Source organism: Mauremys reevesii, linkage group 3 (assembly GCF_016161935.1).
Source record: "Mauremys reevesii isolate NIE-2019 linkage group 3, ASM1616193v1, whole genome shotgun sequence".
In the NCBI taxonomy this organism is placed as follows: Eukaryota; Metazoa; Chordata; order Testudines; family Geoemydidae; genus Mauremys; species Mauremys reevesii.
The window spans coordinates 36434692-36453754 of NC_052625.1; the positions used below are offsets into that span (position 1 = coordinate 36434692).

The 19063-nt window shown below is 38.7% G+C and overlaps 1 protein-coding gene across 2 annotated transcripts in view; it reads left to right on the forward strand.

Annotated features, from left to right (window-relative positions):
* MTA3 (metastasis associated 1 family member 3) overlaps window positions 1-19063 on the forward strand; it is a 192234-nt gene that overhangs the window by 69474 nt on the left and 103697 nt on the right. For both annotated transcript variants that reach the window (XM_039532302.1, XM_039532301.1), the window contains one exon: window positions 10269-10371. In XM_039532302.1, the coding sequence (XP_039388236.1) occupies window positions 10269-10371 (103 nt within the window). The remainder of the gene's footprint in view (window positions 1-10268; window positions 10372-19063) is intronic.

A 19063-nucleotide genomic window follows, 5' to 3' on the forward strand; every position in this document is an offset into this window, starting at 1 on the left:
GGTTTGGGTTTCATTCTCCTTTCACATCAGTTTTATACCAATGTATTTCCATTGATTTCAGTGTAGTTACTCCTAATTTAATGTTGGTCCTTTGTTTTACTGTATATTAAACATTTGTTAAGTGTTAAAAGAAATACAGAAAAAATACAAAATCATTAGCAGTGGATCTGAAGATAGATAATATAGTTAATATGTGCTGTTATAGTTAGGCTTGTAAGGATTAGATTTTTATAGGTAAATGTCTATTTCCCCATGCATGCGCAAACTGAAAATATATTTCCATTGATAATTCACAGATAGGCAAAGTAAGAAAAATGGTGCTTGAGAACTTATTAGATTTGATTTCAGTATATTTATTTTCTATATTTTGACATGTGATGTTGACAATGTGTTTTAACATTGTCCAATAAAAGGTTAACTTTTTGAATGTCAGTGTCTACTGTCATTAAATAATTGTCTGATCCCACAAAATAATTACATAACTGTGAAAATAAAAAAGCTTAAAAATAAACACCAATATTATCTATCAAAATTATAAAAAAAATTGATTTCTGCCAAGCTTAGTTATAGTGAAACATATAAGTACAGGTTAGAATTAAAATCAATAAAAAATATTGCTCCCTTTAACTCTACCCATTGCATAAATTGGAGTCAATAATCATGCCAACTTGTTGCGTTCTGACATTGGCAGGGTATGAGTATTGAGCCCATTAATAGAGTAAGTAATCTGTAGAGAATAAAAATCAATAGGTACGTTCTGTAAACCTACCAACAAATATGTTCTATTTGTCTGAATTCAGCATTGATGAAATAGTAGGTGTCCAAGATTGCACCTTGAACCAGCAAAAATAGATAGTCAAGAATATACTGTGACTTAGATGGTTGACTTAGGTGTGTTGTACTGTTTGCAAAGCACTTTGAGATCATTGGTGAAAGAAACAACATAGGACAAAGTAATAATAATGAATTCTCGACTTTGCCTTCCTGTTTTGATCTCCTACCCCCTTTTTGGATATTTGTAATTGTCTCATTAAGGTAACTTAAGCACATTTGTAAGTTTATGTAAGTGAATAGTTCCACTGACTTAATGGTACCATTCATGTGCTTAAATTTACAAACGTGCTTAAGTACATCGCTGAATTGGAGCCTTTAATTCTTAGGCAACTGATAACTTCCTGACTACCAGCCAAATGACTGAATATAAAAGGGCATGCAAGTGTCCTTGGTACTAAAACTTTTAATCAGTTAAATCACAAGATTTGAGAGTTTATGACAATAGTATTGTCTACTGACCTGAACTGATTTTTAGCAACAAGTCTTCCATCAAGACTTTTTTAATACATTTAGGTGAAATCAGTGGGAGTTTTACAATTGATATCAAGGGAGCCAAGATTTCACACTTTATTTAGCTGCTGAAAGAGATTTTTGCCATGAGCTCTCCTGTTCCTATGGATGATGTTCATAGCCCCAACTACTTAAACAAAGGAAATGGTTAAAATATATTGCTTCTCTTTCTGCCAGCTGGCCACAGTGTAAGACTAACAGCCTTCATTGATTCATTGGCATAGAAGGCTGTAGATCACTGTGGTTGGAAAGATCTCTTCATTAATAATGGCTAGAGTCCTGTCTGAGATTAATTTACAGGCACGAACACACTCAGGGCTTAGACAGTCTTCTGAGTTTGATAATGATTGTATGGTCAAATTGTTACAGATTTATTCTACAAAGTAATGTACTGCAGTGAACATTCACTAACTGGCTTTCAAACCACATCTCAGAGCTTAATTAACTTTTATATCTTTTTCTACTCCAATAACTGCATAGATGGGCTCATTGTAAGTTCAGTTTTCAGTTTGCTTGTTTGTTTCTTTTTGACAGTTTTCTGATGTTTAATTTTCTTTTTAAGTTACGGTATAGCTGTGGAAAAACAGATTACCAGATGTGAATGAGGTATATTTTTACACCTGAATAATTCAAAATCTGCTTCATTTTACAGAAAAAATTGTCATGTTGATTTATGCATTTAATTAACTTTATTTAAGGGAGTGGTCCCATTGGCTTCATAGCCCCATAGTCAATGAGACTATTCACATCTGAAAAGTTAAGCATGTGCTTAAGCCTTTGCAGGATCAGGGCCTTAGTTTAATTTTTTTTTAAAGAGAAAACATTTCCAGATCTTGTAGTATTAAACTTTAAAAAATGGCTACTTAATACACTGAGTAACTGCTTTCTGTAGGGAAGGTTGATAGGCATCTTTTCATGAGACTTTCCCTGAAATGCCCTACCACCTCATGCTTTTTCCTTTAAAGTATTATGTTTCTCTATGTTCAAATTAGAAGAACCCCTGATTAAAAATCACTTACTGTGATTTGCCTTAACAGTGACTAGTTTAGGTAAGTATCTAAATACAAAAGCACCAGAAAAACATTTTAATACTAAGTCTAGAAATTAGAAATTTTCACTTGGGGTACTGTTACTTTAAAATCACTATACAGTACAAAAATACAAATATTAAAACATAACAATACAAACTAAATGGGGGCAGTCAGAACCCACAGTGCAAGTCAAACTGTTCAGGTTCTTTCACAAATGTTAAAAGAGAACAGCAAGGAAATTCAGAGTTAAGGGTGTAATGTTAGACTCCATGTTGTGCCTGAATACTTGTCAGTATTTGCAATACCTGCATCTAAGATAAGGCGCTACCTTAAACTCTGGAAATGCCTCTAAAGGTCAATGTAAAAGTAGGGTGCCCTGATCATTCTTTTGGATTCTGTGAGCATTGGGGCCTGTAAGTAGGTAAGGATCTTGTGGTGAAGATAAGGTGGGGAGAGTGCTATCTCCAGAGCGTTGTGCTTCTATTTCCCTGCATTGTGGAAGCTCCTTCATGGATGCACAACAGTGATCGGACTCTGCAGGGTATTGGGAGTCAGAAGGGGTTGGGCTCTGACGTTCTGCTCTCATCTGGCATTGGCCTCTCTGCATATAGGTTAGTACTACTTGAGGCAGCATGATGGAGGCATTGGTCAAGACCACATGGTTAGAGTTCAGACCATTCTAAGCCCTATTGGTAGATTCAAACTCAATCTCTTAAGTGGAGTAACTATTTCAACTAGAGCATGAAAATAATTTTTTTCTAGGAATTTGGAAAGTGATGATTAAAGCTGAATATTTCTCTCTCTCTCTCTCTCTCTCTCACACACACACACACACACACACACACACACACACACACACACACACACACACACACACACACACACACACACACACACACACACACACACACACACACACACACACTATTTAAAACTACCTATTTTAAATTCTCTCCCATTGCTTTACTCGCAGTTGGTGCATTTTCCGAATTCCAAGATTCACATACTAATACAGCTAATTAGGCTGTTGGGAATGTGGCGGTTTTAATCCCTAAGTGATTTTTTGAGGGAAGGATAATTGGGAATCTTAACCTTTATGGACTAGAGCCGTAGAGTATAGACAGTGATCAGACTAGACAGCTTTCAGCAGCAGGATAAAGATATCTGACTCACCATAAGCAAGTGCTGTACTTGTGTCAATTGACAGCTTTTATAGACTGGTTGGCTTAATTCATATGCATTCCATTCATATATTCACCTTAATTTAGGGTTTATGTAAATGTAAAACTCATTTAGATACTAACTGAATAACTGTTATTTACAGTCTTACACCTGGAAGAGACCAATCCTTGTGTATCTTTATTATGTTAGTTAAGGATAGGGATTATTCTGCAATTAAGTGATAAACATACTACATTCCCCTTCTTCTGCCCTTCCCCCTCCTTAGGAGTTATTTGCACATAACAATTTTATTTTTTTGTAGAGTCAAATGTAAAACCTTTGAATTCCGAGCAATTTCTGGTTTATACTTTTGGTAGTTTAATCACAAAAGCAAATAAAATGGAAAGCCACATCCTGCCTCCAGATTCTTTATAATGAAAAAAGTTCTAAGCTCCAGCCATTAACGCCAACAAAGGATTACCATATTAGTGTGGTTTATGCAGAGCACTGTTTGAATACCTTAAGTATCAGTAGAACGACATGCAAATTTAATCTGAAAGTTACATTTGCTCCAACCCTAATGTGGGGCTTTCCTTGTCATTGGGTACTAGTATGAGACATTCCACTTTCAAAATTGTGTAGTGGATGCGCGCGCACACACACACACACACACACACACACACACACACACACTCTCTTACTTAGTTATTTTAGAAAAATAGTTGTATAATATTTCATAATCACCACTGCCTTGTATAGTTAATTTTTTATAAAGAGAGAGAAAATAGGCATGTTACCTGTTTTAAAGTAAGACTGGAAGTTGTATTATTAAATGAATTACTCATCAGACCATAGCAGAAAGGTGAGACCTTTATTCTAGATAGTGCAGTTTAGTACCTGGGATTTTTTTTATCTTCATTTCTAGCCAGACAATTGAGAGAGATGAAAGAGTGATGCTGCTTTATATTTTCGGTAAAATAAATAACTAAAAAGAAAGCTTGCACACAATCAGTCCAACAACAAATATGAGAGTAAGGTTCATGAACTGGGAACTGATATACAGTAGTTAACTACCAGTTTTCCAGGGTGTTGTGTGGCAGATTAAAACTATATTCAAGAAAGAAATGTAGGTTTAGTTGAAAGCAGTATGCTGCCTGACACTTTTGATATCTCTGATCGGAGGGAAGTATCTGTTAACAAATTAACAATGAAATCAGAGTCTGTATTTCACTTTGACTTTTTTTTGCACTCACAATAATAGTATCAGAGTACTTTATCCTCACAATTCCCCTGTGACTAAAAGTTATATACTTCATGTTATTTTTAATCAGTCATATAATCAGTTGAAGTGTCAAAAAAGAGAGTAGGGTTGGTGATTTTTCTGCTAGGAATTGTAAGCCAATATTTTTTTGGATGTATTTTCTATATTTTCCTCATATTCATAATCATTTAGTCTCTAGCTTCTTAAAAGGATAACTCTTCAAACATATGTTGTCATAAAGTGGGACAACTGTAACTCAGTTCAGCAAGATCATATAGATTGAAATTTAAGTTTGCTTTGTTTTAGTTGGTCTTTTCTGCATATCTGTACTTTTAGGGTCTCTTGCCCCTCTTAAGCTCAAGTCCTGTGGGCCGTGCTCAGTACCTTGCATGAGGTACATGGCATCACACAGGATCCAGTGCATTAGCAGGAATAGAATTCTGTTGAAATACTTAGGCCTGGTCTACACTGGGGGGGGGGGGGGGGGTCGATGTAAGATACGCAACTTCAGCTACGGGAATACCGTATCTGAAGTAGAAGTATCTTATTCCGACTTACCTCCCATCTTCACGGCGCGGGATCGACGTTCGCGGCTCCTCCGTTGACTCCACTACCACCGCTCGCTCCGGTGGAGTTCCGGAGTCAACGGGGAGCGCATTCGGGGATCGATATATCGCGTCTAGATGAGACGCGATATATCGATCCCCGATAAATCGATTTCTACCCGCCGATAGGGCAGGTAGTCGGGACGTACCCTTAGTTGTATCAGTCTAAGGTGAGGTCTAGAGAGTTGATGTTGAGTAACTGCATTATTCATTTCCTTTAATTTATCTTACTGGAATCCAGGCTTCAACTGCGTTTGATCTTCATTCCTTTCTTTTTGTATTCTTCTATTTGAAAGTTGGTATTCTGGTGGCAGTTAGTTTTTCATCTGTTTGTCTAAAGTTACTAACAGAAAAACAGATCTTAACTTCTCATTTAAAAAAATAAAGAGAAACACTAGAAATAAGGCACTGAATCATTGGTAAGGGGAAAATAATTCAGGCACCAGTCATATTTATAACCATATATTAATATAATCCAGCAAACTAGTTTTCAGGATGAGCCAGACACAATATAGTCCTGAGTGCAGAATCTTTAGTACCTCTAGTACACTGCCCTTGTGAGGGAAGATCAGAACTTAGAACAAAGGCCTCCTAAAATATAAAGTCTAGAATTACGTTTATGTCCAGGAATCTCCAATTTTAGGCTATGTCTATACTACGCAGCTTTTAGCGACAGGGCTGTGTCGCTACAGCCACGTCACTAAAAGGCGTGCTGTAGTTGCTGTTTGTTGGCTCTCCTGCCGACAAAAAACTTCCACCCCCGACAGGCGGCATCAGCGTTGTTGGCAGGAGACCACTCCCGGTAACAAAGAGCTGTTGACACTGGCGCTTGCCATCAGCAAAAGTTTTGCCTTTCGAGTGGGGTGTGTGTTTATTTTAACACCTCCGAAAGACAAAACTTTTGTCGTTCAGTTGACAGTGTAGACATAGCTTTAATAATGTAAGTGTGTACCATCGAGCTTTGACCAGGTAGTCCTGTTCAACCGGTTGAATCTTCCAGTTAAAACAAATTACAGTGTCTCTGAGGTAAAAGCTGTTAACAAATATATGTATTCAGTTTTACGCTTGATAGGAGACCCTGCCAAATTTAAAGACCCGCAATACAGTGTAGGGCTAGTAACCCTTAATCAGATTCTACCACAGAGGAACCTGGCTCCACTGAAGTCAATGAGAGTTTTGCCACTGACTTGACTGGACCCAGAACTTAATACCCAGTGTTATATTTTTATTGGGTTATTCTACAGTTTTCAGATTATTCAAAGCTTAAAATTAGAAGCATATACTTTAGTTACGTTAGATTTATGGTATGTTGGGTGAATGCATCCATTTTTTTGTCCAAGAAACCCTCTCTCTTTGCTGTTGATTGAAGGCCCATTCAAGGACCTTTAAAAAAAATTCATGTCTGTCTAAAAATGGCATGATTCTTTTCATAATGTAAGTTCATCAAGAGTAAAACCACAGTTCATCCCTCCTCTTTCCATACTGACTTTAAGCCTCCTGATTACTATGCAATATTTTCCATCTACATACAAGGGGGAACCTTCCACATTAACTCCAAATTCCCCAGGCAGCCATTTCTCAAAAAACCTGTGGTGCACTTTCATCCTCTCTTTCCTCCAGTATGTAAATTGTGTAGCCTTTGTCTTGACTTTTCAGTAGTTCTTAACATCTGCAACAATAGTAATCTGTGATTTCACAGGATTTGTATGTTGCTCTAATTTGTCCATTTATTTAACTATCCATTTTCCTCTCTGGGGAATCTACTACGCAGCTCTCTCATTCTGCTAGGCTCTTGCAGTGCCAAAGGGCTGGTAGTACTTTAAAATCAAGTTTAGCAGGATAGTTAAGTCTTTAATTGGTTCTCTTATCTCTTTTCCAGCTTGCATGCCATTGTTGTAGGCTTAGGATGAATTGCAAAGAAAAAAAATTGAGGTTGCACTTATGAGCTCTGCTCTCTTATGATGCCCCAGAATGCATATTTTCCACAGCATTTTGCACACCAGAATGTATAAAACAAAATAATTAAAGAGAACAGGACATTTGGAAACCATGCCATATATGGAAAACATGAAAGTTGCCAGAGCCCTGTGGGTCATCTCCATGGTCCAGCAGAGGGTTTTTTTTGTTGCATTGATATAGAATGAGTAATGCTGGGTTGTAACGGAGTGAAGCTGGTCTGGACCATTTTGAAGGATCTACAAAGTTTTCTATTATTTGTTATGTGCAGGAGGCCTCTCCTATTCCAGTTAGTTCAGTGAATGGAATTTTTATTTCTGCAATTTTAAAAAGGTTTCTGTAGCAAGGCTAACTTTATCTGCCTTCACGTATGTTCAATTTTCATTTCCTCTTTTTCTGATATAAATGTTTGGCTTAACATACTACCTTCTTACCAGAAAATCATGAATGGAAAGGAGTTCATATGTGCAGTTTGGCAGAGGTAACATTGCTGTTGAAAAGCTTACCCTTCTACATTTCCTGAATTTAATCGTCGTATTAGCACTTTTTTATATTGTGTACGTTTGTACATCTCAATTGATTAGACTCTGCCTGTTGGTATGCATACTTCCACCTTTTCATGTTCTCTGTATGTATAAATATCCCCTGTCTGTGTGTTCCATTCTATGCATCCGAAGAAGTGAGCTGTAGCTCACGAAAGCTCATGCTTAAATAAATTTGTTAGTCTTTAAGGTGTCACAAGTACTCCTGTTTGTTTTGTTTATACATATGTGTCCCATTTCTCATTTCCTAATTGTGACTATTACAATCACAGATTGCATGAAGCTGAGAAATATTGCGGTTACATACCTTTGCCAACATATAAAGCAGCATTTTGTAGTTACAGCTGTAGAGTTTTGTTCCCTTTCATTGAAGTGAGAGGCATATGTATTGCAAAGCTGGATTTTTGGGATGTGGAATGTCTGGGATGGAAACCCAGAGTGTGACATGATTTTCACTTCATGGAGAGGCATACCACATATCAGTATATGTTATATCTTTTTCTCACATTTCCATACAGTTGCATTTTCCAGGATGTGGTGTTCAGTTAAACGCAGTGAAAGATATTTTTAAAACGTTTGTAATGATGTACTCTTTGATTACTTATGTATGTTTCCCAGTATATATCTGTCACAAATAGAAAAGTTTGAATGTATACACAAGTGAATAACCCATTCATAAGTTTACAGACACAAAATCCCACCAGAGAATGTTAGAAAACCACAATATGTCTGTCTGTGCTGTATTTTACATTTGAATGTGAATTAGCTTTCTTAAAATGTGTAAAATTACATGAGGAAGACAACTCTCTATTAACTGTTTATCATTTACCTTTTTTATTCTCAGTACATGAAATATATTGTGTTTGTAAAATGTGCTCCTGATATGTTAGATTCAGATTGTAGGATGCAAATAACTGGTGTATTTGGTAAGATTAATACTATGCTACCATTTTCATTTTCTTTGAGAATGGACATATTAGCAAAGGGTTCCATGAATGAGGTGGGATGGGCAAGGTTTAGGCTTAACTCTGTATTCTCCATAGCAGAATTCTTTCCCATTGCTTCTCTACTTTGCTGTACAAATAACACATTGAGCTTGTCCTTGCACCCATTGTGAAAAATGTCTGAAAGCGCTGGCATTGTTTCCTGTCACGTTCTGGGTTGCAATCCAGACCAGTGAGGGGTTGTCATCACCTGCTTTATAACCCTGGGTGCCTCAAATGTTCTGCTACTGTGGCTCACACCCTGGGTGTCAACAGCCAGCAGATTAGCCTGGAGTATCCTGAGTGTTTGCATGCTGTGCAGCCCTGGTTCTGCACTCTTGCCCCAGCAGCCTGCCTACAATGCAATAGCCCCACTCTAGTCACTATCACCCAGTTATCGTACCCCAACACCTCTCAGTCCTGAATTTCTCCAGGTCTGTCAACCCTGAAGTGTCCAGGCCTCTTGTGGAACACTCAGAGAAATAATAAGGTTTGTTTGCTCCTCTAAAAGACGAGATACACAGTTTATCTCTTTAACACAAACGCGGCACTGGCACGGCTTAGATTTAAAGTAAGACAAGTTTATTAACAAGAGAAGATAGGATTTTATGTGAGTTCAAGTAAAAAAGATAGAGTTAGAAATGATTACAAGCAAATAAAAATGAAAAATGCTTTCAGGAAGAGACTAAAACTTAACAAAACTACAGTCTTGATATAAGAGAAGATTCTTTTCACAGTAGCCATATTAAAATAGTGCTTGTAGCTATGCTTGACTCAAATGATTTTAATTGGGAAATTAATATGACTTTTTTTGTGTGCCATCAACTTATTTATTAAATTGCAAGAACTATAACTGGTTAACAGAGAATAAGAGTCATTGTTTTAATAATATGAACAAAGTAGTGGCTCTGAGTAAAAAGTGGGGCCAGAAATAATTTAATAATAAAGATTTTCCAAAATCATGTCAATGGGCTGAGAGTAGTCTGCAGTATTTTCTATTTTGAGGCATATTCAAAATAGAAAAATAACAATAGCATTTAATTGCTGAAGTTGTTTGAGTGTAACATTAATTTTTGCTGTGGCTGGAAACCAATTTAAAAAAATACATTGGACAGTGGATCCATGGTTCCAACTCTTATCAAGTTTTATTAAACTTCTTTGATTCTATACTTTGTGTTGATACTTTCTCTAAGCAAGTTAAAATGCTAATTTTAGGCTAGACATTTCTTTAAGTGATATTGCAATATTAAATTTTAAATGGTAACTGCTGATTTAATTAACTATTTTTATATTTAAAGTACAGTGTATTATTTAAGCGCGGTTTAACAAGTGTACAAAGAGCAACCTTGTAAATACATGTTTTATCCCATTTACCTTTTTGACAGGAGAATTAGATGACAGAGAGCAGGCAAAGCTGGAAGTAAAAGTATGGGATCCAGATAGCCCCCTTACTGATCGTCAGATTGACCAGTTTTTAGTTGTAGCACGGTAAGCTTGAAATCCTCTAATCCCAGAAAAATACTTTTTCCTCCTATAAACCCTGTAGACCATTGACTGGTTATTCCCCTATCTGTGGTTCCGCAACTTGTTTAACGTTCTATGTTTATCTTGCAGTTAGGTAAGAGAAAACCATTAGAATGGAACATGATGCATATCTATTTTAAAGTAAATTATATAGGAAAGGAATATATTTCTGAATTTCTTCCAGACTTCATACTTTTGCAGATCTTGGCAGAGTTTGATGGAGGGCATAAGCCCCTTCTTAAAATTTTAATGTTGATATTCTCTTCCAACTCCACTTTCTCCTCAGAATAAATGAAGCAGGATTTCAGCACTACCTTTTTAGTCTGGTACTGTAGTATTTGAAATTGCTGAGTGTAACAAAGACTAAGATTACAATCCAAGCAAATGTAAACAAATGGAATGACTGATAAACTCGTGACATTTGCATGTAAGTCAACTGTCACATACACGGCAATTATTTTCAGTGAATAGCAGAAGATTTTGAAGTATACCACAATAATTCATTACTATGTCCTGTGCTTCATTAGGGAAAAACTCTGGTTGGGTAATATCATAAAGTAGCATACTCTTAGGATATGTCTACACTGCAGCTGGGAGCGTGCCTCTCAGGCTGGGTACACAGGCTATCTTTGAATTACGGTGCTAAAAATAGCACTGTGAATGTTATGGCAGGGGCAGCAGCACAAGATAGCCGTCAGAGTACAAACTCACCTGATCTCCTGGGTTCATACTGAGGTGCCCAGCCTGAGTCGCCATGTCCACACTGCTATTTTTAGCATGTTCAAGCAGAGCTAGCGTATGTCTTTGTGCTTGGTCTGGGAGGCTCTCTCCCAGCTGCAGTGTAGACATATCCTTGGAGGCCTGTGACAGAGCCCTGCTGAAGTTCAGATATGCCCTTTTCCAAACATTTTTAGATAGATTTCTAAAACTTCTACTCTTTCAAAAACACTGACATTTTCCATTGAAAGAGTAAAACCATTACTCTCTTACAGTCTCTTTTCCCTGTAAACCTTATTGCTCCACCTACTACAAACTAAGGAAGCAGAGGACTACCTGTCAATGCTACTGTAAAGGCACCAGCCTGCCTTCTTCCCTCTCAGTAATTTTGCTTCTCTATTCTGAAAGCAGAGTGCAGCCATACATCTTTTTAGTCTAAGAACCTTAATTTCTATTCTTCCCAGCTCTTGTTCTTTCTTATCTTCTTTCTGGACAACGTGTCTGGAGAAGGGAAATCAGAGGGAGAGGAAGGCAGAGAGGAGCTCTGCTTTCAATTCCACAGCCTGTGTCATGTAGGGAAATGGGCTTGTGGGTCACACCTCCCTCTGATTTCAGATGCCAGCTCATCTAGGATAAGTTCTCCTCTGATCAGTAAATGTGTACTGTTCCTTTGACATATCTCTCCTTGCTTGCTTGGACAGCATCATATTGCTCTTGCCAGCAAGTAGATCCACTAGCAAGCTGGAAAAAAGGAAGTTTGAAGCTGAATCCCTTCAGAAGATCATGCTGCCTTATCTCTGCTGAGCAGACCTCCTTGGCGAAGCTGAAGAGATGCAAGGCGGAGTCTGAGCAACTTCAGAAGGGCATGCTACTGTACTTCCCTGCACCTCGTGCACTCTTGGGAGATTACAGAGGTGCTGGGTCAGAACTTGACCCCATTCACTTAGGAGTTGATAAGTCCCTGTGTGGTGGGGGTGTCTTCTGGGAATGCCAGTTTTTCTCATCTATTTATGGTCTTTTAGGGTGCCCATCACTGATATTTGAGTGTCTTTTGACATCAAGGAAGTTTATGCTGCCTCCCACCCAACCAGTCAGGCTTTTTCCCAGTTGGCAAGAGTTTCCCTCCAAGCTCCCTCCACCGGTCTAACCACAGTTTGCAAAGTCAGAGGTCTACTGCACTATGTCATTCTGGGATAGTTCCTTCGTAAATCTCTGAAGACTCAGTTCTTCTCATGACATTGGATTCTCCATTCTGTGTCACTTTTCTTATAGGTGGGACACTTTGGTTTCAGGTACACTGGAGCAGTAAGAGCCACTTTGAGTGGCCTGGTGGTATACTTTGGTAGACTGGTTTAACTGACAGATCTTCTCCTGAATCTGTAGAAACTTAACCTAGCTGCAGTCATTGGGATTCTGCTATCTCCACTGGTCTCCCAAATGAGAAATGGATTCCTCCTGATTATTAGGGAAGTCTTCTCTGCTTTAGCATTTAGACATTTGATCTTTGTCTGATCTGAAGAGATTTTCTTCTGATTTACTTTAGAAGATCATCTTTCCAGTCAAAAGAGGCTAGGTGTGCGACTGCCAATTAATAGCAGTGAGTCAGCTTGAGTATTTCCCCACAGGAGAAGATTGCTTTCTCACTGACAATTTCCTCTGTTATCAGAGCTCATCTCAGGGGAGCACATTAGTTCCCTAGAGAGATACCTTTCTCTGTCCTATATTGCACACAGTAATAAGCAGTAGAAGATTTCCCTTTGCTTTCCCATAAGCTGGAGTCAGTTTCAATTACATTACCTTTTCACATGCTGGAGCTTTTAATCTCCCCTTTCTCTAATAGGCTAGCCCAGAGGTTCTCAACTTGGGTCATGGATACCTTGCATTTCCTATACTCATAAATGGGACAGAGATCCTGACTAAATTCCAGCAAAATGGGAGTGGGGGACAAAGGTTGAGAACCACAGGGCTGACTTATATGATCCAGATCTATTCACTTTCACTTTGTGGTAGTTCAGTTTAGATTTCATCCTTTGCATATTAAGAGTTCTAGATTTTTTTGTATACATTTGCCTTTTTGGTACATTCCACTTTTGTAAATATATTTTGGGGTGCAGTAAACTGTAAGTCACCAAGGACCCCAGGACTTATAAGTCTTTCTCCCTTCATCCAGCAAGGATTGGTCAATCTTTCAAGAGAACCATTCTTTTAGCCGTGTGCTCGGTCCAGCCATTTGTAGTCTCCTCTGTCTCATCTCCAACTAAAAGAGGGTTTTGAAGATTAGTTAAGGTACTCTTTATGCAGCATAGGTATTTTAGTGGCTCTCTGCCACAACTCTATTCTCCAATTCCTGTTCAATGAAAATTTCATACTTATCATTGTTTAGTTCTGTTTCCCATAAGGCAAATTCACCTCATCTGTGTTTTCTTATTATTTGTTACATCCATTTTAAAGTTAGAATGGGGAAAGAGTGGAAAGTTACGTACCAGTATTCTATTTACTTTAGTTCTCTTCTTTCCTTCTGCATCCTTTCCACCTACCTTCTGCATTTTGTTCTTAGACACTTCTACCTCAGACAAGAAACAAAACTAAACAAGAGAGAATGGAATTTTTCACCTTCTAAATGGAGATATAATGCCAACTGTATGGATTTGTCTTACAATGAGAGATTAAGTGTTGCTTCATCAGCTGTGAACATTCCATTTATCATCTTCATAAAAGAAATCCATATATTCAGTAAAATATAATGAAGTAAAATATTTTAAAAGTGCAGTTAAGTAGTGGTGGTAATTTGAACTATTGAACATAGCCAGAGCTCTGTTCTTGCAGGGTAATTAAAATATACTTACTTCTGTAATGTATGTGGGTTTTCTGCTGAATATAGTCCGTAGGAATACACGTGACTCCCAATGTTGTTGTTTAGAAAATTGCCTGTTCAGTACACTTAATACTGGGATACTTTTGGATTCTATTCAGATAGGGAAAATCAGAGGAGTTGACGAGGAAATTAAATTAATGGCAGAGATGCAGGGTAAAATTCTATAACTGTGGTGGGTTTTCTAGGGGGGAAGATAATGAGGACCAATCCAGTGTCCCCAAAACAAGAAGGTGTTTGTCATAAGGATGAGTAAAGGACCTAGTGACAGCCACATGGTTTGGAAATAAGAGAAATGGGTTTACTGCAAGTTCCATAATCCATCAGTAATTCTGTTTCTTCTGCCCACCCACTGTACCTGACATTAACACTGGTCTGTCTTTGTACATTTTACACTGCTGGATATCATCTTGGCTAAAAAATGACTAATTTGCAAATGTAGGCTGAATTTACACCCTCTTTGTGCACCTTCCCTACAGAATTTGACCCATTGCTGAAATGTAATTCCTTCCTTCTTGATTGTAACATCTGTTGCAGAGATTCTTTCCTCCTTTTCATTGAAATTAGAGAAGAGGGTGGGGCCATAGTAGTGTTTTAAGTGATGTCTTATGAATTTAAGCCATTTCCATTTTTCAGATTTTTAAATGAAAGTGTTTCAGATTTACCATATGTCCCCTAGTCATTTTCCTAGCAAAACTGCTGAGACTGCAAAGTGATATGTATCAGATATTCCATATAATACTTCGCTTTTCTTTGTTCCAAAGACCCCTGCCCATTCCTCTTCCCGGCGAAGAATAACAGTGGACAACTTTCCTTCTGTTCAGCGGTCATTTCCCTAATACTTTTTAAACTTTTGGAGGTTGAAAGAAGTGTCAGGAAGTGGGAGTAATGAAGCACAGCTCTGTACCTACAACTAGTTGCTTTAGAAATGACAAGAAAAATTAATCTTCTGGAACAGCAACATTTTATTATCAATGTACTCTGCATGTCACATTGTGCTCTATCCAATAGTTGAAAATCTCTGGGGTCTTTTTCCAACTTTAATTATCATTGTGCTGGTAGCATATGTTGCCTTAAAAAAGTATTCTAAGACTTAAATAAATTGAAATGCCTGGAATTAAGGAAAGGAGTGTGGATCTTAACTGGCTGCTTATAGACTGGTTGTATAGGCAAAGATAAAAGATGCCCTTTTATAGGTTCATTTGTGACTCTTGGGAAATGGGGTATTGACATAGTAATAAGGCAAACAAAAGAACAAACGCTTCCTTAATGATTGGGCACTGTCTAAGAAGCTAAGGTGGGTTGAACCCCATAACTATGCTTAGACTCTTTGGCCCGAAGGCTGGGTCTGGGGTCAGTTTCATACATGTATAAATGTATTTTGAGAACTACTGTGAGCTCTCAGACAACCTTGTGTAGGCCTGAAAGATGACATGTTTTAACTGGGCTTGGCAGAATTCGATTTTTATTTTTGTATAATTACAACACATAAATCAGTGGGGTTTTTAAGCTTTTTTTTTAAAATCCATTTAAATTTTCATCGTTATGCAGAAGTATGAATTTTAAGCATTTTTTCTCCAATTTTTATCAATGTAAATTTTCACAGTTCCAGGAAATTACGCAGGGGTCAGACAATAATTAAATGAAAGTAGATGTTGAAATTTAGAGAGTTAAAGCTTTATAACCGTTAAAACACAAATTGTCAATATCACATGTCAAAATATACAAAATAAATATCCTTAAATCAAACTCTAATACATTCTCAGGCAGCATTTTTCTTACTTTGCCTATCTGTAAATCCTGATTATAATGGAAATACTTTATCATCTGTGTGTGTACAGTGAAATCAACATTTACCAATAAAAATATATAATCCTTCCAAGCCTAGTTTTAACTAAACCTATCAAAATGGTTGTAGAAGAGTGCAGTTAATCTTTACCTCAAGCCTCTGAAAGAGAGGAGGGGGAAGGTTTGAGCGCTCTGAGAAATATAAACTCGGAACAGAGCAGGTCATGAACTCCATCTCACGTGGAGTGATGAGACTAAAATTCCTGAGGCAGAACAGGGACCAGTTATACTGAGCTGAGATCCAGAACTTGCTATATAAAATTCTGGGCCCATGCCAAAACACCAGTGCTGTCTGAGGGGTTTGTGACTATTTTAAGATTTTAATACCTTGCAAACCACCTGGGTTAAAAATGGTTGTTGTACACCCATAGAGAATCCAGCTTTCCAGTGGTGAATAACATTATTTTCTAATGTTGGTAACAAATGAACTATTGTACCTTAAAATTACATCATTCTGTTACCACCTTGCTTTTTTTTTTGTTTTAACCTCATTCTCCTCAAATCTGACCTAGTTTTTATAAACCACCAGCTTTTGAGAACTGGTAAAGCAAGGACCAGTGTTAGCTAGTGCTAACACAAATTGAAAAGTTGGAGACCCTAGAGTTAATCTCTGATTCTTGTGTGAATGTTAGCTTCTAAATATTGTGCTGTAGTAGAAGTGGCTGGAGGGAGGGAAAGAAAACTGTATTTGGAGTAACTACAACTGCCCAGGGGCCCAATTAAATTAAATTTTGATTTTTTTTCTCTGTTTACCTTATTTTTTCCTATCATCCACTATTTTTTGCTCTTGGCTTAATTGTATAGTGGTGTGTCTCAAACATGATAGACGAGCTATTCATGACATCGTCAGCCCCATGAGACTCACGTGGCCACTCAACTTTTGTGGCGTGAGGAACCTAAACCATAATAACTTTTTTTTGAAGCAAGGCTGTTAACTTGGAAATCACACTTCTCCCTGAATTTTTTTCGCCTTCAATTGTTTTCCAAGTAGCAGGTACAATTACTATAACAAAAAGATTTGAGAAATGATTTTGCATTTGACAGCACTTTGTATAATCAATTTCATTGTTTCCTCTTAATAGTGAGTCTTTCCTTTTTATTTTGTTGGCCATTCACACAGCAACAGGGAAGAGAAAGCCACTTTAAAAATAGGAAAACCTGATTATAAAATCCCAATCGGTAGGGGAACGCTGGGAGAGAAAATTGACAAAATATGACATGAACTTCCCCTTCCCTTCCTACAGCTCTTTCTTCCTTCTCCCCTGTCACAGATATAGAAAAAAAACTTCACCTCTGACCCCTGGTTCCTCCAACTACTAGCCCTTCACCCTTTTCCCTTTCACATCTAAGCTCATTGAACTTTTTGTTGACAATAGCTGTCTGAAGTTCCTCTCCTCCAATTCCATCCTCAAGCCTCGCCAGTTTGGGTTCCACCCTTCGCACTGAACTGAAACCTCTCTTGCCAAAGTCTCTAATGACCTCTTCCTAGCCAAAGCTCAGAATCAGTACTCCATCCTGATCCTCCTCGACCTGTCGGCTGCCTTTAACACCATCAACCTTTCTCTTCTTGAAATCTTGTCCTCCCTTGGCTTCCATAACTTTGTCCTCTCCTTTTTCTCCTACCTCTCAAGTTGTTCCTTCAGCTTGTCCTTCGGAAGATCCCTCCTGATCCCCCCCCCTTCAGCTTTCTGTGGGGTTTCTTTGATCTGCATCTCTTCTCCCTCAATCACCTTATCTCTGGGTAATTTCATCCACAAACACAAATTAAACTTTATCCTACCTCCTTCTGTTCAAACTAAAATCTCAGCCTGTCTCTCTGACATCGTCTGGCAGATATCTAGCTGTCAGCTCAAGATCAACATGGCTAAAACAGAGCTCTTAATCTCCTCCCCACCCTCAAGCCTTCTCCCCTATCTCTGTTCTCTGTCACTGTAGACAACACCACCATTCTGCCTGTCACTCAGGCTCATAATCTGGGTTTCATCTTTGACTCAGACTGCTATACATCCTTACCGCCAGGATGTGTCTAAATCTTACTGAAGTTGTATGCACTGTAGTTGTAGCCGGGTCAGTTCCAGGATATTAGAGAGCCAAGATTGCTGAGGTAATATCTTTTATTGGACCACCTCTGTTGGTGAGAGAGACAAGCTTCCGAGCCACACAGAGCTTTTGTAAGCTTTTGTAAGAGCTCTATGTGGCTCGGAAGCTTGTCTCTCTCACCAACAGAAGTTGGTCCAATAAAAGATACTACCTCACTCACCTTGTCACTCCTGTATCCTGGGATTGACACACTCTACAACTTCACTGCATGCAACAATGGAAGATACTGAATTTAGCTGTCTGAAATGGAAACTCCGCAATAAGAAAAAGGAAACAAAAACTTAACAGTGGCGTCCACTTCCTGAGCAAATGCAAGAAACAATACATCATCCTCAGGGGTCTCACCGTCTATAACGGACTTCAGAGAAATGAAGGAACCACTTACTGCACCTCATACTCCAGAAGGGACGACCTCAAACAGGAAATCATCACATGCTCCCCACACACTGGAAGAAAAAAAAAACAGGAAAGTTACCTGGAAGTGATGAAAGAAATCTAAAACAACTATCAAAAAAACCTGACAACAGCCATCCAACACAAAAACAAAAAGTGGAACCAATTACAGTTACTCCACCACCCACAGAACACCACCTCCAGGAGAAACCATGGCACTGGTACCCACCACATGGTCGCTACATGACACCCAAACATCATCAATTTATCAAGACTACCCCACACGGGGGATGAATTATCTGTACTCTCTAAGGATGTGTTTTTCAAAGTACGGTTCGTGACCTAGTACTGGGTCGCAGAATGTCAGGCACTGGGTCGCCTTGCTGATTCAAATTATAGTGGTCTTTGCCACACAGCAGCTCTAAAGGGCCGCGCAGCAGGGACCTCGAGAGGAGAGAAGTAGGGGGTGGGTTGGAACTGGAGAGGGAAGCAAGTTCGGGCTTGCAGGGCTGCTGCAGGCCTTTCCCTCGGCCCCGGAGCTCGCTGCTGCCAGTGGGCAGAGAGAGACCCTTCTCCTGGAGCTCCATGCTGCTTGCTGGCAGGGAGAGAGAGGGGCCCCTCCCCTGGAGCTAGCTGCTGCTGGCGGGAGAGGGCTGGGTGGAGTCCTCCTGCCCCAGCCGTGGGGCAGCCTGCCTGTACCCCAAACTCCTCATCCCTGGCTGCACC